This window comes from Phalacrocorax aristotelis, chromosome 3 (genome assembly GCF_949628215.1).
Source record: "Phalacrocorax aristotelis chromosome 3, bGulAri2.1, whole genome shotgun sequence".
NCBI classification, from domain to species: Eukaryota; Metazoa; Chordata; class Aves; order Suliformes; family Phalacrocoracidae; genus Phalacrocorax; species Phalacrocorax aristotelis.
The window spans coordinates 65,071,297-65,094,901 of record NC_134278.1 but is presented as its reverse complement, the minus strand read 5'-3'; the positions used below and the strand labels follow the sequence as shown (position 1 = coordinate 65,094,901).

General features: G+C 41.7%; 1 protein-coding gene across 2 annotated transcripts in view; it reads right to left on the bottom strand.

The window, feature by feature from the left end:
- Nucleotides 1-5,695: 5,695 nt before the first annotated feature.
- ARFGEF3 (ARFGEF family member 3) overlaps nt 5,696-23,605 on the bottom strand; it is a 93,384-nt gene continuing 75,474 nt past the window's right edge. The window contains exons 27-36 of one of the 2 annotated variants that reach the window (XM_075087747.1): nt 23,036-23,180; nt 20,404-20,532; nt 19,678-19,854; nt 18,151-18,265; nt 17,422-17,524; nt 16,661-16,792; nt 14,988-15,118; nt 10,185-11,415; nt 9,200-9,432; nt 5,696-6,325 (exon numbers count right to left, since the gene is read on the bottom strand). In XM_075087747.1, coding sequence (XP_074943848.1) covers nt 9,241-9,432; nt 10,185-11,415; nt 14,988-15,118; nt 16,661-16,792; nt 17,422-17,524; nt 18,151-18,265; nt 19,678-19,854; nt 20,404-20,532; nt 23,036-23,180 — 2,355 coding nt within the window. In that variant the 3' untranslated portion in view covers nt 5,696-6,325; nt 9,200-9,240. Of the gene's footprint in view, nt 9,433-10,184; nt 11,416-14,987; nt 15,119-16,660; nt 16,793-17,421; nt 17,525-18,150; nt 18,266-19,677; nt 19,855-20,403; nt 20,533-23,035; nt 23,181-23,605 lie in introns of both variants that reach the window. The other variant, XM_075087748.1, reaches the window with a different exon arrangement.

Here is a 23,605-nt window from a genome sequence, read left to right as displayed (position 1 = left end):
GTGGCTTGGCATGGTTAGGTGTGTGTTGTTCCTCCTCTGAGCCTCCTACGAGGGGGAATGCCTTTTGGTAGGCTCTAGAGGGACTTTGGAGAGCTGACCTGCCTGGCTCTAAAAGTCAGCCTTTCAAAATTGAACCATGATCACTTTCTTCTGATAAATGTGTTCGGTAACAACTTCCTATAGGTACTTTTCATCACTGGTCAATTAACAAAACCAAAAGCCGTCTGTTAAATTTTGTCTCAAAGCAGTGTGTTCAATGGCTGCGGCCTTTCCTGCACCCAGTGCTGGAACCTGGCGCATGAATTCAGTGACTCCACTACAGGGGAGACAATGCTTGGAATTTAATGGTGTGGCTGGTTCTTTTTGTTTGTTCTTTGGGTTTTTTTTTAATGTTTGCTGACAGCTGTTTTCTTTGGCACCTGTTCTTAACACTTTGTTCCTTGACAAAGAAAGAAGCCCAAGTGTCTTCTACGTAACTACAATGAAAGTTCACCACGTGTGGACCTCTCCCTCCCACACTGGTGGCAGCAGAAGCCGTGCTAGCCTGATCCTACCGTTAAGTGACAACGCAGCTGGGAATTTGTACATAGGAAGAGTTAGTGAAATTGTGGAACGGTACTTTCTGTATTTACTTGGTTGCTGTTTTACAGTAATGTATGCTTTTTAGGAGGAAAGGAAAAATCTTTCTAATGGGATCTAAATGAGACTAGCAGCAGAAAGTGGTTTCCTGGAATGGAATTAGATCCGACTGTTGGGATTTAACACACTCGGTTTTGCCAGAAGTGCTGTAGGATTATTAAATCATCACAACCTCATTTAGGTGCTCTGTAACCTGCTCTAAAATGTTTCTCTTAACCTTCATGTTGATGAGGCGGTTGTGTAACAGACATCGAAGGCCAGACGTTGTGCGGTTTCAGTGCATGGGAGCCCATGCCCAGAGATCCCAGCGACCCCAGGTGGGAATGCTGGCTGCAGCACTTTCACTGCTGAGATTACGTGGAAAGCAACTTGCCTTTGGGCTGTGGATAGCATCCCTGAGCACACAGAGATGTACCCTAAGGGTTACTGTACGCTGCTAGGTCTCGTCGCTGAAACACCCCCGCTTTCAGGGAGCCCCATGACAATTCTCTTGATGGGGGGACTGGTCAACCCTTTCTTCTTCTGTACCTAAATTTTGGTTGCATATCAAAGTGTATGTGGCTGCTGTGAAGAAGGTGTTTACTGTGTTCATTAAATGTTTCCACTAAGTTAAAGGTTTGGTGTTTTTTTTTCCCTCCAACAGGAGTGATCCTTGATCCAACTTTAATTAAAAGAGGCATTTAGGTGACAGGGGTGAGCCCCTGCCTAGCTTTTTAGTGGGATCTAACATTGCATCATCCATGCTGCTTGCATGCACCTGTAGGTCGGCAACACTCTTTGGGTGTTAGCTAAACTGCGTGTGGCAGGGAAAGACAGCTGGGGCATGCCTAGCTTAAAACCCCAGCAGAAGTTTGGCTGTGAGCTAGTGCTCCGAGGAACGCTGTGATGGCTACTTGTCCCTGGTGGTGTTTACAAGCAGCAGCTCTCATGCCGAGAGACTGCGGGGAGAGGCTCTGCCTGGGTTTCAGTGGCAGGAAAGTGGTGCTTCAGTGTGTGACTGGAATTTGTAGAGTTCAATCCCTAAGGTTACCTCTTAGGACAGTTTTCAAAATTATCAATGTGATTGAAAGTAGGTGCCTTTCCCGCCATGTTTGTGTAGGGTCTTTTTTGTTTGGTTTTTGGGTTGGTGGTTTTTAGATTCCATCTCCAATGAAATCAAAGTCAAAAGTATTTTCCTCATTTTAATATTTCAACGGGGGGAGAAATGTTTCACTTGTTTAGATGCTTCAAAATTCTGCGTAGTGTCTATTTGTGCCTTTGGTTGTCTCAGTAGCTTCATCCCTTTTCTCCCCTCTCCTGCCGCCCCCGCAAGCCCAAACTCTGCTTAGGTTTAGTGTACAGCTCATTTGTTAAAGCGTTTAGATCTCAGCTCCCACTGAAAAAACCCCAGCAGTTGAGAGTGGTGAAATTCCCCAGGTCATCTGTGAAAACCGCAGTCCTTGCTGGTACCTACCGAGTGTTTCAGGCCCCTTCTTAGTTCTGCTCCTTCACTTCATCAGTAAGTGTAAAATAATTATCTTTAGACAAAACCAAAGCATGATTTATTTTGCATTTGCTTCTTTATTCTACAACACAAGCAACATAAATAGTTTATAATTTCTGTTTTAAAATATTTCCATTTCAGAATTCAGTCAGAATAAAATATACACAAAATACAATTTGCAAGCCAGCTTACAGTGACTTCCTGACCACTGGACACCCAAGGACCAAACAAAGCTAGCAGCACAACAGGACGCGGCGGACACGGAGAGGTGTTTGCTAAAGAAGAGCAGAAAGGTAGAGGGAGGAAATATGGATGAGACCAGGAAATTGCAGCTAGGTATGAACTCAGTAGAAGGTAAACCCAATATAAGCACTCACTTGACAAGACGATTTACAGTCTCTCTTAAAAAGTATTAGTGGCTCCTCCTGAATATACAGCTAGAAAGATGAAGTCCTGGGAATCATGTTTTGTGGTCCTGTGGCAGCCACCACCATGGAAATAAAATTTGATATTTTTTTTTTTTTCATTTTCAAACAGGAAAGGATTAGATCTTTGGCAAAATGGAGTGTCCACTCCCTTTGGCTTGCTTTCAGCTTTCAGTTCGGATTGAGGGGCCCATGGAAGTATGCTTGCAGTCTCACAAATAATGACAAAAAAAGGGGCAGGGGAGAGAAAGTGAGAGGAACCGAGAGAAGGTGCTCGCTGCTGTCATTGCATAATTTCAATCTCTTGCTCCCATCTGCTCCAGCACAAGGCATGCACTACAGGGCTCTGTCACCACTGGGCTCTGCCCTTCCTGGCTGTTATCCCTTTGGTATCAAATCCTGCTTTCCTTTGCAGAGCAGGGGGCTCAGGAGCCACAGCCTGCTTGTGGAGGTGATATTTGTCCCTTGAAGCTGTGTTCCTGTGCCTCTCCGCTAGCTCAGCTCTCTTGTTTCAGCTTGCTTCTTGTGGAAGCATGTGGAAGCCCAGATGAACCAAAAGCATGGATAGGAAATACAGCCCTGGTGGGCCACGGTATTTAGATTAAATTTATGGAAGTACATAACTACCTTTTGAAAAGTGGGATGTTGGGGTAAAAGGATAGGAATAGATCCTGTTGCCATGCTTCTTAATAAAAAATGTCATCTACAAACTCAGTTCCCTGACTCAGTGTGGCAGTGGAGACTACATAAATCTCAACTTGTAAATTTGCCAAAAATAAAGGAGATTTGAGGGATCTGGTCACACAGGTGAGCTTGTTATTACATTAATCCAGGATCATATCGTGTAGCTCCACCAACATCAACAGAAGTAGGGCATTTCTTCTTTCCTCTGCTTTTAGTTCTTAGCTTGGAGACCTCTGAGCACTAAGTGAAGAGACTGATGCGTACTTACGCCACATGCTTTTATATATTTTTTATTTTTAAATAGGCAGCTCCCATATTTGGCCAAAGCTATTTGTTTAGGATAATATGATACAGTCAGTGTCACATACGAAGTGTACGTTCTGAGGTGAATTAGTGGAAACAACAGAAAGAGGAGCTACGACTGCTTCCTTGCAGCTGTACAACTTCCTGGAGTCCCAGGTGCATTGCTGGTGAGGGCTGCTAAGAGACCCTGACGTTGTATCCCTATAGGAGCTCTACTCAGAAAGGGAGGTTCAGTGAAGCAGCATCTCTAGCTGCCAGATGCTGTTATCTACATCGCATAAAATCCGACATTTGTGCTTATGTGCTACGGTAACTTGGTCCTTGTATACTAAAAAAGAAGAAAAACTTTTTTTTAAATTGATGGTGTTTTATAATTTCTTCCAACAACTGTGGAATGATCAGAAATGGAAAAACCCTAACTATATTTTGTGTCATATGCCATGATTAGCACTACACACAGATCTTCCCAGAAATTACTATAACCAGAATAATGCGTAAACAGCTTGCCTAAACATGAACGTATCACACCCCCACAAAAGCAAGGGAAGATAGGCCTTACCTTTTTTTGTGTGTGTGAATTAAAAACTATTTATCACTGAGTTACGGCATTTCTAGAATGGATTGCTAAAGGTGAAAATAGCCAAACTACATGGTGAATTTCTGAATAAGCTTCTACACAGAACAGTTAGGTTCAATAAATTACTTTGTCTTGCGACGGTCAGCCTCCTACATGTTATAACGGGATCTATGCAAAAGTGAAGGTTCTAGTTTTGGGGCACTGGTATGTGCAGGAATAAGTGCTGGTTCTTGTACCTTTTTCAAGCAGGACGTGTATAGAGAACAGCAGCAGAGAGGGTGACATCAGGAACTGCAGAGGACTTTCCCTTTCCTGAGAACTTGTGAACCTGTACGCAGGTGTCGAAGGATCCGAGGACTGAGTCCTGAGTATTAAAGATATCCAGGTACCTAACTCGCATTGATTTCAACAGCTTGGGCACGCTGAGTGTGGGCCTAAGCTGTGGAGAGAGGTACGAAGTGGAGGCAGCGCACAGAGCTGGACCTGTCTGCTTGCTAACTCGTTTGCCCCTCTGTTTCATACCAGTGCAGTGCTGAGCTCTGCGGTGGAAATGCGACTCTGTCAAGTGCAGATGGAGATTATATATGGTAACACAAGGTATTTAGAGGTGGGGGTTATATCTTTGGTAGGGGAGGATTTGTCAGTGGATTTTACAGTAAGGTATAGGTTTTAAACAAAACTTGACACTCAAATCAAAAGGCAAAGTACCTTGCAAGTCATGGCTGTAAACTCTGCGCGACCTTGACATGAGCCAGATATAGTCTGGAGGACATGGATTTTTTTTTTTTTTTTAATCTGTGGTGAGGCAAAAGCTGTGTTGCCTGTGCTTGGAGTTTTAAAAGGCAAGTTTTGCCCAAGTCTATGTAAATCTTTCCCTAATAATTCTTTCTAGATGCTAAAATAAGTCAGTTATTCTCAAGTGAGTGTTTATCCCTGGGAGAGTATTACACTGCATCTTAACATCTTAAAGACATGAGAGTATGTTAACCAAGAGACAGTGGTGATTATTCTATGGCTGCTGAATCCTCAGAAAAGACCACTGTGGGGAAGCTACCAGAGCAACTGCGTTAACCATTGCTGAAGTGACACAAATATTCAGAGAGCATGATAAACGTACGACTAATGAGGACATTGCTCTGTAAATACGCAGAATGCTCAGAGTATGACAGTGACTGGAGCTACAGGAATCTACACATAAACACATCAATTGTCTTCTATATCTGCATATATTCACACTACAGAATAAAGTGCAAACATATGCAATGGCCTGAAACCATATCAGTTGGGGTCAGGCCCTGCTTCTGTTATACAAGAAAAGTAGCACTTCCACTTGCTGCTTTTTTCAGCTTTAAATATTTGCATGGTGATGAGCTATTACCTGTGAGTAAAGGTAGCTGATGCTTGCCAACAGCCACTTTCTCTGTTGGTGGCTGCCTGCAAGATTTTAAAATGAGATGTCGTTGCCTCTGTGGTGGCCCTGAGGAGGGCAGTGTGAAAAAAGGCAAAGGCAGCAGAGGTGCAGCTCTGGTACCTGAGAGGGATGACAAACTGCCACACCTTTTTTTTTTTTTTCTTCTTTTTTTTCTCCTTCAATTCAGTTAAATAAAAATAACTGTCCAATTCAATAAAAACCAAACCTAACTCCTATAGACATTCATGTGACAAAAAAGTAAGTGCAAGATAAGAGAATAATGTTGTCATTAATGAGAGCAAAGAGAAAGAGCAGGCTTGGGCTATAATGCATCGACTCTGTTTTCTCAAGGCTCAAGTGTTCTGATTCAACAGTAAAGCTGGTAACACGCTGCTGTTAGCTCACGCATTATGTTATGGGGCTATAAGTAAGGATTTGAATGGATTACATGAGAATGACTTAGACCTGTGGGTACAAGGGCTGCTTTGTGCTACTGACTGAGGTGCTGCCCCACTCACAGGTGGAAAGCAGAAAAGCCGCTGTAGCCTGGTACAGCTGGACATGACTGGGGTGTGGAGTTGGGGAGTCCCGTTCTGAAGCTTAGGATAGGCTGGTGCCAATACCCTTCTGGGACTGTTCTGGCAGACTCCTCCTTTGGGCTAAGAGTTGCTTTGTGAGGCCTGAAGGTAGCATGCTGGCAGCCTTAAGCCCAAAGCATGCAGGAAACAGACTGCACCAGTCTATGAACCAGTGACTTCACTTGTTTAGTGTCATACTTCTTTGGGGCTTGCTGATGTCTATGGCTGAAATATCAAAAAAAAAAAAAAAAAAAAAGGACTGAGAATCTGATGAACCAACTCAATTTTTTATTTATTTATATTTTGGAAGTGCATCAGAAAGGTTCTGCAACACAGATTAATGGTTTCTGAAGTGGCTGTGGCCTGCTCTCCTCACCTGCTTACCATTTTACATATAAGGAAAAGGAAAAGCAGCACATGCTAAACTTTGCTTATGTAGAGCCTGCTGCTTTAAAGATTCCTTCACCCCCACCCCCATCCTTTCAAATTACATTTCTGGAACTACACAAAGTTACTCATGACCTCTTATGGAGGGGTGTTAATGCACAGAGGCACTGAGGGTGAGAACAGGCACTTTATCCATAATTTGGAGGGCAAAGTTTAAACCAGTGCTGTTTAAAACAGCACTACAGCAAATTTACTCCTACTCATTTCCAGTACGGTATCTGCAGTGTAAGAAGTTGAAATGCAATGATATTTTGGGTCAAGGTGGTGGCTAACCAAATAACACTAGGCTACGCTGCATTCATGGGCTTGAGGGAGGTGGTAGGGGTGGTGGAACTGTCACTCCTAGAGATTTTATTTGTTTTACAGAAATATTTTTCTATCACAACCACAACACCTAACCACAGTGTTTCTAAGATACCAGGCCCTCTTCTAGCGTCCTGAGTGATTCCGTTGGTACTGCTATTAATTTTACTTCTCCAACATAATTTGCTTTAGTTTTAGATTAGTACAGCAAGGATCTGCATCCATTCAATGCACACATAATGAAAAACAGCAGAGTTGGGTGTTTTGTATGCAGTTTATTATTTTGATTTCTGCTGTTGCCTAATTAATGTACTGCTTTAAAAGCAGTCCTGTATAGATGCCCAACAAAAACTTTAGCAAAAAATATAACCACCCTTTTACTCTACCTAATGATGTGTAAGACAGACATGGCAACAGAAATCAAACCACACCGCTACTCTCCCATCTACCAAGGACTCATCTTACCTGTCCCCAACAAAGTATTACAACTGTTGGGGGAAAACTGACAATTGATAAAATTGTTAAATGACTTGTTTATCGAGTCAATGTAGATGGTAAGAAAGAGTTGTTTTTAAGGAATTTTTATGTCCTCAAAACAATTTAGCAAAGGGAAAGTTTGAAAGAAAGGGAAACAGTGTGACTGGCACTAGAGAAAATTATGGGACAAATATTCCCTGCACAAGCCTAGCATGCGACAAATGGGAAGTGGGCAATGGAGGGAAAAGGCAGGAGGATAGTAGCAGACTCTTTGTAAACACATCAGCTTGGGTCCCGGCTGTTCAGTGGACCCTCCTGGCTCCCTCTGTTTTCCTACATTTAAAATGCTAGAAGCTGTGCAAAATCCAGGCCTGGTACAAAGAGATGCCATTTTGAGGATGCTTTGGAGCAGGGACTGAAGCTGTATATTTAGTTGGTGTGCACATTTTAAAGACCTTGGGAGAATATCATCAAGGGGTCACCCAAGATTAAAATCAACTTATTTTCAACAAATGATTTCAACTTCTAATTAACAAAGTAGGTAGTAGGGGAGTACAAGATGGAACGTCCCAGGGGCTGTGACATAACTTGTGCAGCAAGGTAACCCTTTGCTGTGTCTACTGTGAACAGCATCACATATGGATTGGATAACACAATAGTCAATCCTTCCCCTTCTCTCACCCCTTAATAATATCAGCAAATTGTAGTAGTCATACAGAGGAGGATGCACCTTCATGAGGATCTGTCCCCTTCTATTTACAGCAGCAGACAAGAAGTGGGAGAGAAACAGGAAAGATACCTTCCTTTCAGACTATTTTTCATCTTGATTCATCTCAATGTGGAGTGATAGCCTAAGCTTAACATAGGTGATAAGGGTGTTCCTGGCTGGAGCAGCTCTATCTATGCAAGTGAACATGTAAGTTTCCAGTAGAAGTATAAGCTAACTTAGCTGCAGTGTTGCTTAAACTGGAACACTTTCCCTCCACTCTGTTTAGTTGAATGCTGGATATTGGCAGACTCTGGTATTTGCCCTGTGGTGAGTCTTTCCCCCAGCTTCGCTGGAAACAGCAAAACAAACCTCCCTGTTGCCCTCAGGAGGAATTAGACACATGATAAAACGATCAGGCATAGCTGAGGAGGCAACCAGGGCAGTGCTGAGGGCAGCTTGACAGTGCCATTTTTCTTCAAGCGCTACTCCACAAGATCAATGAAAGGGTGAATAGTCTGTGTTTGGTTCATCAGTTTTAGACCTGGGATACTTTAACAGTCACTTAGCTATCCCAAATGTGACCAGACTTCAAAGGCTCTTCTCAGAGCAAAAGAAATTTCCACTTTCTCTAGTGAGGGAGGCATATAGTTACTACAATAATCTTTATTTGCCTTTCCTCTCTCATGCTAATTTCAGAAGGGGCAAAAAGTTACCCTGAACAAGTGTCACCTTCTACTTGTCCTATAGCCCCACATTTTCCTGGCTTTTATTTGTTTCTTTTTTTTTTTCCCCTTTTTTTAAGAAAAATAAGCTTACTGGCCTGGTTTGACATCCGGATGACAGTTGCGTTCACAGCTAATTGCAAGCGTGGAAGTTCAGCTGCAGTTTCATGTGGCTCCCACTGTTGCAAATTTGAATTAAAATGAAGGCTACTGAAATATATCACCCCTTAAGGTACTAGCCTGATTTAATGGCAGTTTCTGGGTTCTGGGGCCATTCCAGACCCCCCTGGACACGTTCATGCTTTGCCTCCTTTGCTAGTGTGAGTGAGGGACACACAGTCTCAGGTGGATAGAGAATATACATCAACAAGCTCATTGTTTCTTAATTTATCACCCACAAATAGGCAATTAACGAACCCCAAATTGTTCTTTGCTGTATACCTTGGATGTCTTCTTCCCTTTGCAACAGAGCACAGCTAGGTTTAAATGATGATATCATAAACTCGGCCCACTCTTCCCAGCCATTCCCGTACTGCCTGGCGGACACGGATATCTGTCACGTGGCACGTGAGCTGGCTGATGCAGGGGAACACCGCTGGCTGCAGGGCTGTGAAAGTTTGGTCTGGCAGGGCCTGAATCTGGTTAAGAACTGTCAGCACCATGTTGGTCCATGCCTACAAACAAATCAGATGCAAAAAAAAGGCTCTTAGAAGACCCTTCTAAATAGATGAGCCCAGCAGCTGAGGCAGAAAATAAGATATCTGGTGGTTGCAGCCTCATGAAGAGGACTGAGTAATGCCAGCATATTCATTTAACGTTCACTGTGTCTTCCTAATTCACATTCAGTACTGTAAGTCATTGTTTGACTTCATACTGTAGGTATCCTGTGCACCCTTCACCACCTTTTATTTCACCCCACAGTGAACAGAGACTTTCAAGTTTGATGCTTTCACCGATTTGTTCACTTGGACGTGCAAGTAGCAAGATTCTGTTTAGCAACAGAGCCCACTATTTCTGCTGTGGTGTTAACAAAAAAACCTTCTTAAGTACAAAAGCATTGTGACAAGCATCATCACATTTTCAAAAGCCCTTAAGTGGGCTAGAGCCCTTAGCAGTAACCAGTGAGTTCACTGTAGGTTGTTAGTTCTTAAGACTAAGTGCAGCTTTGGCCCCAGTCACAGAAGCACTCCTAAAAACTGTACTAGTATATGCCTAACAATGCTTCCACTGATTTTCTTTTGATAGGACAGAATCAGGTTTTTATCAGTGCCAGCTGCTGAAATATTCAGTCCTCATCATGATGGCTTCTTTATGTAACAAAGACATTTAATGAAGAGATTATAATCTTTGTAATAAATGCAACAGAAAAAATATTTATAAGCATATTTTTAATTGTTGCTATTAGTATTAGCATTCTATGTCCTACCTGTATCTGGGCCTCGGCATCCCTAACAGATATATTCAGGGAACTGACTGTGGATCCTGAGCGTGGCCTCTTCTCTTGTCTCAGGATCTCTGGACCAGCACTGAACGAATGCCTCATTTGACCTTGATCTATAAGATGTTGTGGCCGCTGGAGTATTGGCGAGTCTGGCCCTCTTGAACCCAGGAGTTCCCCTTTCTTTTCCACTTTGACCTCTTTGGTGAAGGATGTCATGGCCTGTTGCTGCTTTCTTTTCTTGTATTCTGTCATGAGCTTGGAGATAGTTTTGTCAGTGGCTATGGTGTAGATCTTGTTGCCAGCGCTCTCCCACCATTCTTTTTTCCTGGCTTGCTCTTTTTTCTCTGGTTTAGGACTTAGGGGTGGGGGTAGCAGCAACATTTCTCCACTCCCTCCTCGGGGTGTCAGGCTGTCTCCCACTTGGTCCCTGATCTGACTTCGGTCATCTTCTGAGGGCGTGTCCTTCCCAGATTGCCCTCCGGTCGATGGGGTGGAAGTTTCTGAGTGAAAGGATGGTAAAATGAAGAAAGGGTCGCCTTTGAACACTGGAGGCTCCTCTACATTATTCTCCAAGTCCAGATGCATCTGAATATAGTTGTTGCACAGTTCCATACAGAGCTTATGAAGCCGCTTGATTAGCCATCCCCAGTCTGCATTGCTGACAGGCTGTACACTCAGAGATGGTATTCGAGCCCTCCACTGTCTCTTCTCCTTCCCTCGTGGGGGACTGACCTGGGCAGTTTCTTCAAAAATGTCTTCATCTTCTGAAGAACACTGCTGTGATGAGTCTGTGCTTCTCTCATCATCTTCAAAGAGGATCTTCTTCACTTGCTCTGCAGTGATGTTCTCCTGGTTTGTCAGGATTGCGCAAACCAAGGCATGGAAGTAGATGTTGAAGCTCATTGCTGACTGGCGATACAAGTTGGCAGCTCCACTAATGCCAGACACTTTTTTCAGCAAACACTTCAACCCAGGTCTGGTGTCAAACTCTCTGGCTGTTCTATAGGAGTCCAGCAGTAAGTCAAAGATGACAGCCAGGTTTTGCATGGAGATGTACCTGAGAAAACCAGCCAACTTGTTTTCTGGTACTTGTATGGTCATTTTCTCCTCCAAGTTAGAAGGGCCTTTCACAAATTCTTCCAGTAATATGTCATATAAATTCTGGAGCAGTACTTGGTGGGACAGCAAGCTCACCACTATCGTCCTGAAAGGAATACTTGGTAAACAAAGCATGGGAAGGAAAAAGTAAAATAAAATTAAAATGGTGCATTGTGCTTTTACCAGAAGTACAGTAACACTTCATAGTTTAGAATCTAACATGAAAGATGCAAATGGAAGGCCAAATTTTCAGAGCCTTGTTACAAAATCCACTTACGCTGGATAAGGAAAGTAACTGTTGCAGCAAGCACAGTAATGGCGCTTGCGCAAAGATGGTATGAAAACAAAGCTCTATTATAATTTTTGTTCTTTTCTCCAGAGATGTCTAACACTGAAGGATTAAATAATTTGTGTTTCAATTTCATGGCAGCTGCAAGCACTTTCAATATTTCAGCCTGCTATAACTGAGGAATTTGTTAATATACAAGTTATGCAGCACTTCTGCCATCGGTCCCTGTCTATATTCTCTATTTTTGTTGCTGAACTTTGGCTAAGTTGAAATATCCTTAAAATTCCTCCACCAGCAATTCAGCCAACCTTAACTTTGCTGTGACAAATTGAGGCCAAAACTGGTTTACCACTCAGTTTCTGTTTCCACTAATGCCAGGAGTACTTCTTAAAAAATCAAACAGAGCACCAACCAACCAATCAATAAAAACAAATCTACAGAAACATCAGCAGTGCAATGGAGCATGCAAAGAAGCTTAAGTCTTGCTGAAGGCACATTTCAGTTTGCTCTTAAGACTTCAGCTTGAACACTGAGAGCCTAGAACTGAAATATCTATTCCTAACCCTGTTTCTCACATGTAATACCGGGTGATTCTTAGCTGTGCTACTGTTAGAGAGATGCAATGAGTTGTTCTTGATCTCACTGTTTTTGATTTGTACACGGAACCTGGGAATGGCAAATTCCCCCGGCCAAAGTTTTCAGATCATTTACTAGTAAATAACATGGAGAGGCTTACAGGCAAGGGAGGCTAGGAAGAAGGGGTGGGACAGGATTGTTGTTTGGTATCTCATAGATTTAAAATTATAAACTGTGAAACCCATCTTAAGGCATTTACAAAAAAGTCTTTGCGTAAGATTACAGTGGCGATGTTTAAAGTGGAGCTGATGCTCTGGTACACATAGAAACACTTCTTTAAATTTAGGAAACTGTGATGGGAACATTTTAATTAGCTCTGCTACCTAGTGAGGAAGAGGTTTTTCGGTTTGCTTGCAATAGTGAAGTTTTAGGTCTAAGTCAAAGTAAATCTTCAGTTTTTTTTTTGTTTCAAAAACTATCTACTTTCGTTAAACAACTTTCAAAAGTGTTTTCAAAACACCAGAACAAAAAGTCTACTTTTTTTGAGAAAGGAAATCAAAACTGTTTTGAGAATGTGGTTTTCTGGAATTTTTTTAAGTGTTGCATTTTTTAAGTCTCAAAAATTTGCCTTATGTTAATTGACTTATAAAAGCACACAAATGGTCCTGATTCAAGAAGAAAAGAAGTCCTGAGACTTTTGAGGGACTACCATGTGGCTTGGCCACGTAGAAGCCACAGGTCATACAAAACTGGGCTTCTAGGATTAATTTACCTATGTCAGCTCACTGACTATGACACAGCTGCCAGTGCCGATACAGCAGTAAAATTTAGTAGTCTTCTTATCTGACAGTGCTAAAATCTTGATGATCAATACATACGTTGGAGCTCTTTATGGGGAAGTAGTTTCCTGCTGTAAAAATCATTAGCGACTCTGAGTCAGAAAAGCTCTTAAGAGCATGCATAAAGTTAAATGAGCGCTTGCATTGATTTTGAGAGACTAATCCTGTTTCAAAAGCAGGATGAGAACGGAGATCTGCTTTTCCTTGTAATAGCCAAAAAGTAAATTTCCAAGTACAGAGCTACAGATGAAAACACGCAATGCCAAAGCTGGTTAAGGATAGTATTTTCTTATTCTGCCCAAAGTTCCAAACTGAAATACATTGTTACTTTTTAGGAAGAAGAAAAGCTCCCTTACCCCAGCTTCCTGTGAAACGATGCAGCATTAAGGAAACAAAAGCAAAAAGGGAGAAGAGAAACCCCACTAAGGTTAAAGGAAAACCTTTGAAAGGCCAGTTACTAGCATGCAAGGCTGGCATATTACTGCACTGTTCTAGCAAATAATATGAAAAACAGTGGCACAGTCAACTTTTGAGCCTGTTTTGGTGAAAAATGAGCATTGCTGGGGTAACATTTGCCTATTGGCATATACACTTTTTGCAGTTGTTCAGACAAAGCGCAGTGTGAGACCATTCAGAGTTTGTATTAATTGCAAGCATTATTTATTTATTCGTTTAAAGACAAACAAGACCCATGCTACCTTTATGAACACAGCCTGCTAGATTGCATGGCCTTACATGCCATGAGAGGGGAGTACCCCAGTCTTCGGCTTTGCATTCGTTGTAACAAGAATGCTCTGCAAACCTTTGGGTAAAACAGATATTTTCCCACCACGAAGGAAGGGTTTAGACTGTGACCTCAACCCTTCTTCGTCTCTCTGCAGGGCCTTGTTCTCTGAAGGAAAGGCAATAGAGCACCCGCTCTTGGGGTAAACTTCTGTACAGCCGTGTAAGAATAGAGACACCTTGCGTGGTCTTTCTTCCCGTCCATCCAAAGAAGGACCATCACATTCTGGCTCCTTGTTGCAAGCAATAGTTTTGTTTTGAATGAGAACACCTGAAGTGGTACACAAGCAGGTTTGGTATCTGGTAAAAGACAATTTCATGCCATGTACCTTGCAATATAAACTCAAACTCTGAATGCAGAATTGTAATTCTTGGCCTTATTGATGTTTCAGCAGTAGTTTAAACAACTGAGTGCAAGCAAAAAGAATTATTTTTTGACAGGATCAGACTGTCATGCAAATGCATGAGTTTCTGAGGTGGTAGCATATAGAAGGACTTCCACAAAAATAAATTGCCAAGCAAAACCAACATTCCCTAGATCAATATGTTGACGGTTTTGTAGCTTTGGATGTAGTCTCTTCAGTTTATAGTGCTCCAATTTATCCACTAACTTTTTCTGCCTTCTTAATCCATTAATACTGAATTTAAAAGACCATTAGTGAAGCAGACATTATTTAATTTTCTAAGTATCATTACAAATATAACAGTACTTCCAAAGCTTTCTTCAAACTGATATTTTAGCTACTTACTAAAGAAAAGAATCTCAGTATTGGAAAGATTTTCCTAGTATTTCCTATGAGAATTCTTTTCTTAATTTCCTCTAATTGAAGGCTTTGAGTGACCTTATGTATCCTTCAGGTATTTGTAACATACCAATTTTTACTATCTATTAGAAGCGTTTTCCTTATTTAGCTTTCTAAGGGCCACACTATAGACCTTGACACAGGCTTGTCTATAACTGTAACAGCTCTTGCACATGCCTGCTCACCCGTGTATGATCATGGGAACACGTGGAAAGCAGATACTAGTAAACTATTGTCTCCTGTGTCACAAAACCTATTTTTTATTCGATTAGTGTATTTCATTTTTTTTTAATGAGACCTATGGAGAGGTTTGCCAGGCTCTGTTCACATCTCTGCCAGCCTGACAATATTTTTAATCTTGCTTTTAATGACACAGTATTTTCCTGAGAAGATATTTTACCTTCTCTGCGTATGCCCATTTGGTTTCTTATCTGGTGGTAGGTCAATGACGAGCACGCACGACTGGGCGTGTTCAAACCCTTCCTTGTTGCTAGGGGTCTTTGGGGAGCACTGAGTCTCCAGCATGAAGACCTAGAAAACAAGTTACATAAAACAATCAGTTTAGCACTTGCACTGAGTCCTACTATTGAGAATAGGACTTCCTGCGTTGTGAAAGATCTGTTATGATGAGTTATTTTACAGTGATGGAGAGAATGCAAAGTCTCCCCCCAGGCAGACCTTCCTTGGAGCATGCTGCTTTGGAGAAACAGCCTCAGAGCCATGGGCTACCTCCAGACACCCAGCAAAGCACAGGGCAAAGGACAGGCATCTTTTCCTTTGGACTTGCGTAGGGCATAATACCAAATGCCAAAACAAGCCTTCTGCTGTCTGTATACTAATATCAGAAAATCATGTGTAGTGGAGACAAGGACCTGTTTGCATAGTTTGCCTGTTGTATCTAGAAAGGTCGGTTGTTGAAAGGATTATTTTCAGCCATGAAGATACAACAGACACCCAACATGCAACTCTTTGGGTGGGAAATGAGAAAACAACTCTCGGTTACTGCAGCTTTGTTTTGTAGCTTAGTAGTTGTGTCAAATCCCCACTGAGAAGGACTCAGGGAGTGCCACTGATGCTGTCTACACAAAAAGTATAAATGCCATATTCCCTGCTTTCTTGAGTTCTGCGTCTTTAAAACTTAATTTAAAACATTTTTTTCTATTCAAAGTCTGCCACTGCCACATTATTTGTGATCACAAATCCTGGTCTGTGTGCCTCAGATATTCAAGCAGCATCAGGGTATGATTAATCAAGTCAGAAACTGACACCAAACATCTGTTGGCTCTTTTAATCCAGCTGCTTTCCCTGCAGGTCATTAAGTTCAGTCTGCTGTATTTCAAGGAACTTTGTTCATTTTATGAAAGTGGTTATATGAAACATCTCCACTGTAGTCAAAAGGACCCTGAGAAGGTTGACTCCAAGCTTGTGCTGCTGATTAGGAGTTAGTGCTGACTTTACATAACTTTCTAAATATCAGCATTATCCTCTGGTACTCAGTAACTCTTTTTCTTCTCTGCAACCTATACCCAGGTATTTATAGAGAAAAAAAATCTGCATTCCTCTTCAAACTCTGCTTTGATAGGTTGAATGAATGAATCTTGTTTTTCTAGTTTCTTTTCAGTCTCTGTTCTAGTGAATTTTTTGCCCTTTGAAATTATCATTCTTTAACAGAGTAATTAAAAATGTATATGACATTCTACGTGATAATTCATAGTGCCACTACTATTTCTTTTTCTCTATCAGAAACTTTTCCACTGATGTATGCTAGGGTTGCCTTTTCTAAAGATATGCTATACAATAGGCTCATCATCAGTCCTCCTCAGGTACCTATGCATCTTCCCCCACCCCAGACATTCCTAATTCCTGCTTACAGGGGGATGGTTTTAAGGGGTTTTTCCTAGTTTTTATTACTTTTTCTCAATACTACTATTAGACAAATAAATGTTAGTCTCGTGATGAGGAACTCTTTGCCTGCAGGGTTTGTGAGGAAGGTGGCGGTAAAGATGTACTTTCGTAAAGAAAAGCCCCAAGTTCAAAAGGTTCTCTGACTTCCCCTGAAACATCAGTCAGTACCTGTTGCGCCATGGCTCTGATTCTCCAGTATTCAGCTTCAGCACTTGGTGAGAGGGAGGGGGCTGCCACCTTCACTTCGCAGGCATCTCCACTAAAGCTTTCAGAACCACTGTGGAAATAGCCCAACAGGTTCTATAGAGAGACACAACATCAGACTTTCACTGCGCGTTAAAAGACTGTAGCACTGTCCAGCGTGTTCACGTGTAATGCAAGATTCAGAGTGATCTATCCCATTACCATCAGCTGGTCACCTGCTATTTAGTATTTGATGTATTTGATGCAAAGACATTACAACTTCTTATGTAGTCTGGCCTGTGATGACGATTTTTTTGTTACAAGAAAGCTAGTGAGTTGAGAAATAATCTATATGAAGCATGCAGCTACAGGATCAAGTAAGCGACTTTGTCTTCTGTCTAGTTTTAGCCAATCGAGAGGAAGAAATAGATCAAAAGGTAAGTTTTCACCTACTCAACTCTTCTGATTTCATACTGGCAGGGCAATTAAAAAAAAGTCTCAACTATTAGTGACTAGTATTTTCTGTGCATGTTTAGAAAAACTGTTTTCAATCTCCATTGTTGATCCAACACCTTTCATTGTGAATGAATTGACAAAATAACAAAAGCTACCACATAAACCTTACGCTTCTTTTCTTGGCTCTGTACCCAAAAACTTTTCTGTAAAAGAAAAAGCAACCTCTCAAAAGTTAGTGAGTCTATAATGAATATGATTACGTTTTGACTGTCAGCAAAAAGGCCGTTTACCTTTACAGGCTCCAGAGTGGCAGAGAACGCATCCTGCAAGGCACAACACGCAAGCCTCCACATCTCTTCAGTAAAAACAGGCCCTGCTGTCACTAATACATACCTGCCAGGACACAGGAAAACATTACCATGTTCAAGAAGGAACTAGACAATTCTTACTTGTAATGGGAGAAGGTTGAAAACAGAACAGAAAGCCTACTGATTAGCTAATAACATCCAATCTCCTTGGTTGTTACCCTGACCTACTGTTGTAATTACACTGTAGTTCTATTTTTTTTTCCTTTGCTCTTCTTCTTTAAGTAGTCATCTTGCCAGCACAAGAACACCCGTTGTGTAAGTATATAATGCAGTGCTTGTTTTGATTACGACTGTAATAACCTGAAGACTGTTAAAGGTATTCATTACCTCTAAAGACCTGTAAATTCCAACAGAAAGATGGTTGATTCTGTTTCCTAAGGATTAGTTATTGACTAACTGCATATAAGTAATGTACAAGGGCTTTTTATGGCAATGATACACATAGCAATGCCTAAAATCACAGGTCTGAAGCCAGCAGAAAACAGCAAAAAAAGGTTAGTAAGTCTAAAATTAATTTTTCAAATAACAAGAGGTAGATATATTGTAGGCTTCTTTTGAGATGTAGCCAACTTAATCAGTCTACAAGGTCTTCAAAGATATAAAGACATCTTTATTTTTGAATATGCTTACAGAGTGAATAGACTGTGTTACCTGATACAAGAGCAGCCAACTCTGGAAATAATTTCTGTTGGTTCTGCTACACAGGCTACCAGCAACTTGAAAAGATCTTTCAGCATAGTATTGATCATATTTTCATAACCAATATCTATGAGGAAAAGACACAGATTGGTTTTAACATCATTACCTTTTAAACAGTCTTGCTACACTTCCTGCTATTCAGAGAATTTGAAAAACTGAATCTTTTTATGCAGCTATCACTGGAGTTCAATTTTGAAACACGCATCACATCAAACTGAAAAAAGAACAGCCCTTTTTATGTTAATGATATAAAATGTCTGGGCTTAAGCGGTACTGGAGAAATTCTGTTAGATCCTGTTTCTGAATATCGTAGTTCTTTATGATCAAAGTGTTAGTATCTTTTCGAAAGTACTATATAGACTGTGATGATTTAATTTTGAAGATAGCCATGCTCTGAGCGGAGGCAAGACTAAGTAGCTTCCCTAGGTCCCTTACTAGTTAATTTTCTCCATAATTCTGAAAGAGAGACAGAGAGACAGAGAGACAGAGAGACAGAGAGACAGAGAGACAGAGAGACAGAGAGACAGAGAGACAGAGAGACAGAGAGACAGAGAGACAGAGAGACAGAGAGACAGAGAGACAGAGAGACAGAGAGACAGAGAGACAGAGAGACAGAGAGACAGAGAGACAGAGAGACAGAGAGACAGAGAGACAGAGAGACAGAGAGACAGAGAGACAGAGAGAGAGACAGAGAGAGAGACAGAGAGAGAGACAGAGAGAGAGACAGAGAGAGAGACAGAGAGAGAGACAGAGAGAGAGACAGAGAGAGAGACAGAGAGAGAGACAGAGAGAGAGACAGAGAGAGAGACAGAGAGAGAGACAGAGAGAGAGACAGAGAGAGAGACAGAGAGAGAGACAGAGAGAGAGACAGAGAGAGAGACAGAGAGAGAGACAGAGAGAGAGACAGAGAGAGAGACAGAGAGAGAGACAGAGAGAGAGACAGAGAGAGAGACAGAGAGAGAGACAGAGAGAGAGACAGAGAGAGAGACAGAGAGAGAGACAGAGAGAGAGACAGAGAGAGAGACAGAGAGAGAGACAGAGAGAGAGACAGAGAGAGAGACAGAGAGAGAGACAGAGAGAGAGACAGAGAGAGAGACAGAGAGAGAGACAGAGAGAGAGACAGAGAGAGAGACAGAGAGAGAGACAGAGAGAGAGACAGAGAGAGAGACAGAGAGAGAGACAGAGAGACAGAGAGACAGAGAGACAGAGAGACAGAGAGACAGAGAGACAGAGAGACAGAGAGACAGAGAGACAGAGAGACAGAGAGACAGAGAGACAGAGAGACAGAGAGACAGAGAGACAGAGAGACAGAGAGACAGAGAGACAGAAATAACAACCCACCCAAACAAACAGAAATTTTCAACCCTCTTCAGCTTATTTTATGCTTGAGTAACGAAAAAGCAATGAAACCATCTCCCCAAGCAGCTATTCAGTAACACGACACTGATGACTGTCAGATGTGACAGTGCAATGACATACCTGAGTGTATGAAATTTTGAATGTGCTCCACTACGAGTTCACAGGAAAGGCCAATGGCATGCTTGAAATTAGCAGATGCCACATCCCAGTAAGAATGGTCACCATGGCTGCGATGGAGCCAAAGAGACATCGTGGGAAGAAGAAGATGTACAACTGCATAAATGCCAAATCCTGGGCCTTAAAATAAACACAATGATGGTTGTATATTTTTGCTCACAAAGCCTACCTGCACAGTACATTTGCTAAGTTGTTCCAAGCTTGCGGCCAGGGATGGTACTGAAGAAAGCAGGTTCTGAAACATTTTTTTGTGGGATGAGGGGTAAGCACTTTTGGATCTAGTTGTGAGGTAGTATATGAACATTCAGCCAACTGTTTACCTACTGTCTTTCCCAGCAGGTCTACGGGACTATATAATATTATTTTTCCATTTCCTGGACACCAGGCAAAGGTTCTCTGTGGCTAGGACATTGATAGAGTACTGCACCTCTTTATTTGTGCAGTAAATGTGACAGTATGTTCAACATACTCTTACAAGATGCTTGTTGTCAACACAGAGCAATGCACTAACTGGAATAACATATGACCCTCTGTGAAAACCCCTTTTAACTTAAGAACGTCTCTGTGCAGCTCCAGCATGAGTAACACACTTTACCAAAGTGGTTTAGGATTCTGAGAGGTTCGGGTCAGGGCTCTACTAGCTCGTGTTTTATCAAGCCCTTTCATTACCAGGTGTCTTGGCAACATCCCTCAGCAATTCAAAGAGCAGATCCAAAGTAGGAGGCTGGTGCTGGCGGGGACAGTTGGATATGGCAGTTGTTAATTCTTCCAGCAGAATAATCCAGACATTCATAAGGCCTACAAGTAAGAAAACAAAGATTAAAGCCCTAAGTGAGATACTGCATTGCCCTCAGAAAGCGATGGAGGCTAAGAAATTAATTAATAAAGATCATGGGTTCTTGCATGTTCACTGTTGCTCTGCAATGGTTGTGGGCAGTATCAATTTTTGAAACAATGGTCTCCTTTTCCTTCCCTTTGACTAAGTTTGTGTTTTGTCCCACCCCTCCTCCTCCATGGACATCTTGGTCTGGTCTTCTTTCTTAGTTTACTACTCCCACTAGTCCACTCTCTTTAACCTTTTTTTTAAATTTTTTTTTTTCATGAGACATTTTACACATCTCACTACCATTGCAAATGATGCCCAGAGTGGTTTGTATCCATTTAGGTTATGCTTTTAGCTAAGGACCCTAAGGTGACTAGCTCACATCTACATTAGGAAACATGTATCCCTAAAAGATTATGGGATACAACTAGTTTTCAATACAATTTTGAAGATGGTTAGGAATTGCTGCCCTTTTTCACAGATCAGTTAAGTACTTGCTACTTCCCCATGATATTACGAATGACTAGAAGGATCTTGCATATTACACTCACAATGCTCCTGCAATGTACAGTGTTATTCTTGAGTTAAGTCCCCTTAAAAGGTTTATTGTGCTAAAATGGATTTTACTTAGGTTCACTAATAAGTCCTCCTTCTCTGCCACTGGTAGCCATGCTGATGTAGTCTGGGGCTGCACGATGCTTCCTGGCTAATTGTGTTCCAAAAGCAATAAAAAAGGCTGTAAGGGAACCTTGTTTAAGATGCACTGAGTTTTCTGACTGCGTCTTCCTGAGAATTAAGGAAAATACAGTGAAATCATTACTTAGTAACCCGGTTGATTATTTATTCACACCCCTTCCACAGGGCAGTGTGTACGGTGACACTGTTTGGAGTCACACAGACCTTAATGATGTTTCTAGATAAGGAAACGGCACAAATCACTGAGCGCGTAATCTGGGTATCTTCAAATCTGGAAGAACTGAGTATCTTTCAGAAACACCCTCTTGAAGAGTTTGGCATGGAATCAAATACACTATGACAATACGCTGCACCACCATATGGCAAAGTAGGCTAAACCACTTTGTCCCATCTTGGTACTGACTTTCAGCAGTGGAGTGCCAGCCGAAGCACTGTCTTCTGTCTTTGTAAAGTCAATTTGCCTAGCGATGTTCTAAATACCGTTAGCAGCTAAATAAAAACTGGGTGAATGTTTCGGTCCTTAGGTCTAACATGAACCAGATCAGAAGGTTGGTTTGCTGCAGGGTGGTATTTCTATTCACAGCAAGCAAAGACATTGAAAGGCAGAGCCACTTCAGAACAGTAGGCAAATGGTGCTCACCTGAGGTGGGGAGACCCTAGGTCAAGTCCCAAGCCTGACTCAAAGCAGAGACTTCAGTGACTTGGGTCTCCCACATCCCAGCTGAACATTCTAAAATTTCCAGAGAGAAAAAACCCCAAACATATAAAGAAGAATGTAAACTGAAAACAAACAAACCAACCAACCCACCCCGCAGAAAAACAAACCAAAAACCAAACTAGGACTTGTGGTTTGTTTTTTTCAGAAAGCAGCTTTTCTCTCCCTTATCCAGGGTATCAGTGGAACAGGACAGTCCATGTAGTGGAAGAGTCTTGATAAAAGTAGGTACCAAGAATCATTCTGGTGAGGCATGTGAAGGAAATGCATCAGAGTCAGCCTGTGTTCTGCCTGGTTGGAGCTGGCTCTTCACAGAGGCAGCCAGGTCACACCACCTCAGTAGTTCGGATATTCAAAAGTGACTGTACTGCTTCGAAGGGCTGTCATGAGCCCAGAAGTGGTGAGGCTGCATTCCTCTGCCGCTTGACTCCACACAGATCTAGTTCATCAAACACCTGATTAATCCTCAGCCCATAGAAGCCACAAAAATAATCAGGAGAAAAATGCTGCTTGTTCTTCTGGAGGTCATAGTGCTTTTTATGGACTTCAGAGATACACCATTTAGTTCAATAGACACAGGACATAATTTTGGAACCATATTTAAACAAGTATGCTTTATCTTTCTAAACTAACTCAACACTGATATTTTTTCTGTTAAAGGCAGGCCTGCCAATACCAAGCTTAAAAGGTTTTCACTGCTTTACTTCAGCTGTGGTCTAGAAAGTATTATTGTGTTAGCTCTCAGAAATACATACTGGTTTTATTATGACTATCAGGATAATAAAAATATTATTAATACTATTATGTTGTCCCAAGAGAGGGGTTGTATTTTTCCCATATACGAGCTGTATCTGCTAACATAAAGAAGGTGACATGATCTGAACTTCCAAGCTCTGTGTGCGCACGTGTGTGTGTGTGTGTGTGTGTGTGTGTGGACAACGGGAAGACAATAAACGATGAAGTTTTTCCCCTCCTTTTTCCTTACAGCAGTGGAGAGAGAAATTTTACAGTGACGTGCGGAAGAAGCAATTGAATAATTCCGCATTTAGAGCTTTCAGTGCACTTACCAGTGTCATCATCGAAGTCAGAAAGGATGCACTCAATACCATCCTCACTGCTGGCTGACTGTTCCTGCACTCTTCGGGGCAAGTTAAGCAGACGGCCACTGAGGAAGATTGGTTTCAAGGGCATTTTATAGATTTTGGCTAACAACTTGGGGGTGAGAGGAAGAGAGAGGCAACAAAAGAGAAGACAAGACAAATATATACGGGAAAGTTTGTAAAAGCCATCACATAAAACACAGGCATGTAAAATAAAATAAAAGCTATGAAAGCAGCACATCAGCGTCTGTTCTGTTCACCCAGCACTAGTATGAATGAAAAACACAACTATAGGCCAGAACTCTTCTGTTCATTGACAAGTAAGGGGTCGGGGGGAGAAAGAGAGGGAGTAAAGCAATTTAAGTGACACAATTTGGGGAAGGGAGTGTGCCCCCTCCTCATTTGTGAAAGACATGTTTCTACTTACTGCTTGCAACTATGACCTAAGGAGCTCCATTAGCTGTACACAGAATATTTTGGAGCTCTGAAGGACTAAGTAAATACTGATAAAAGAATCTGTACAGGTTTGCTTCAGAG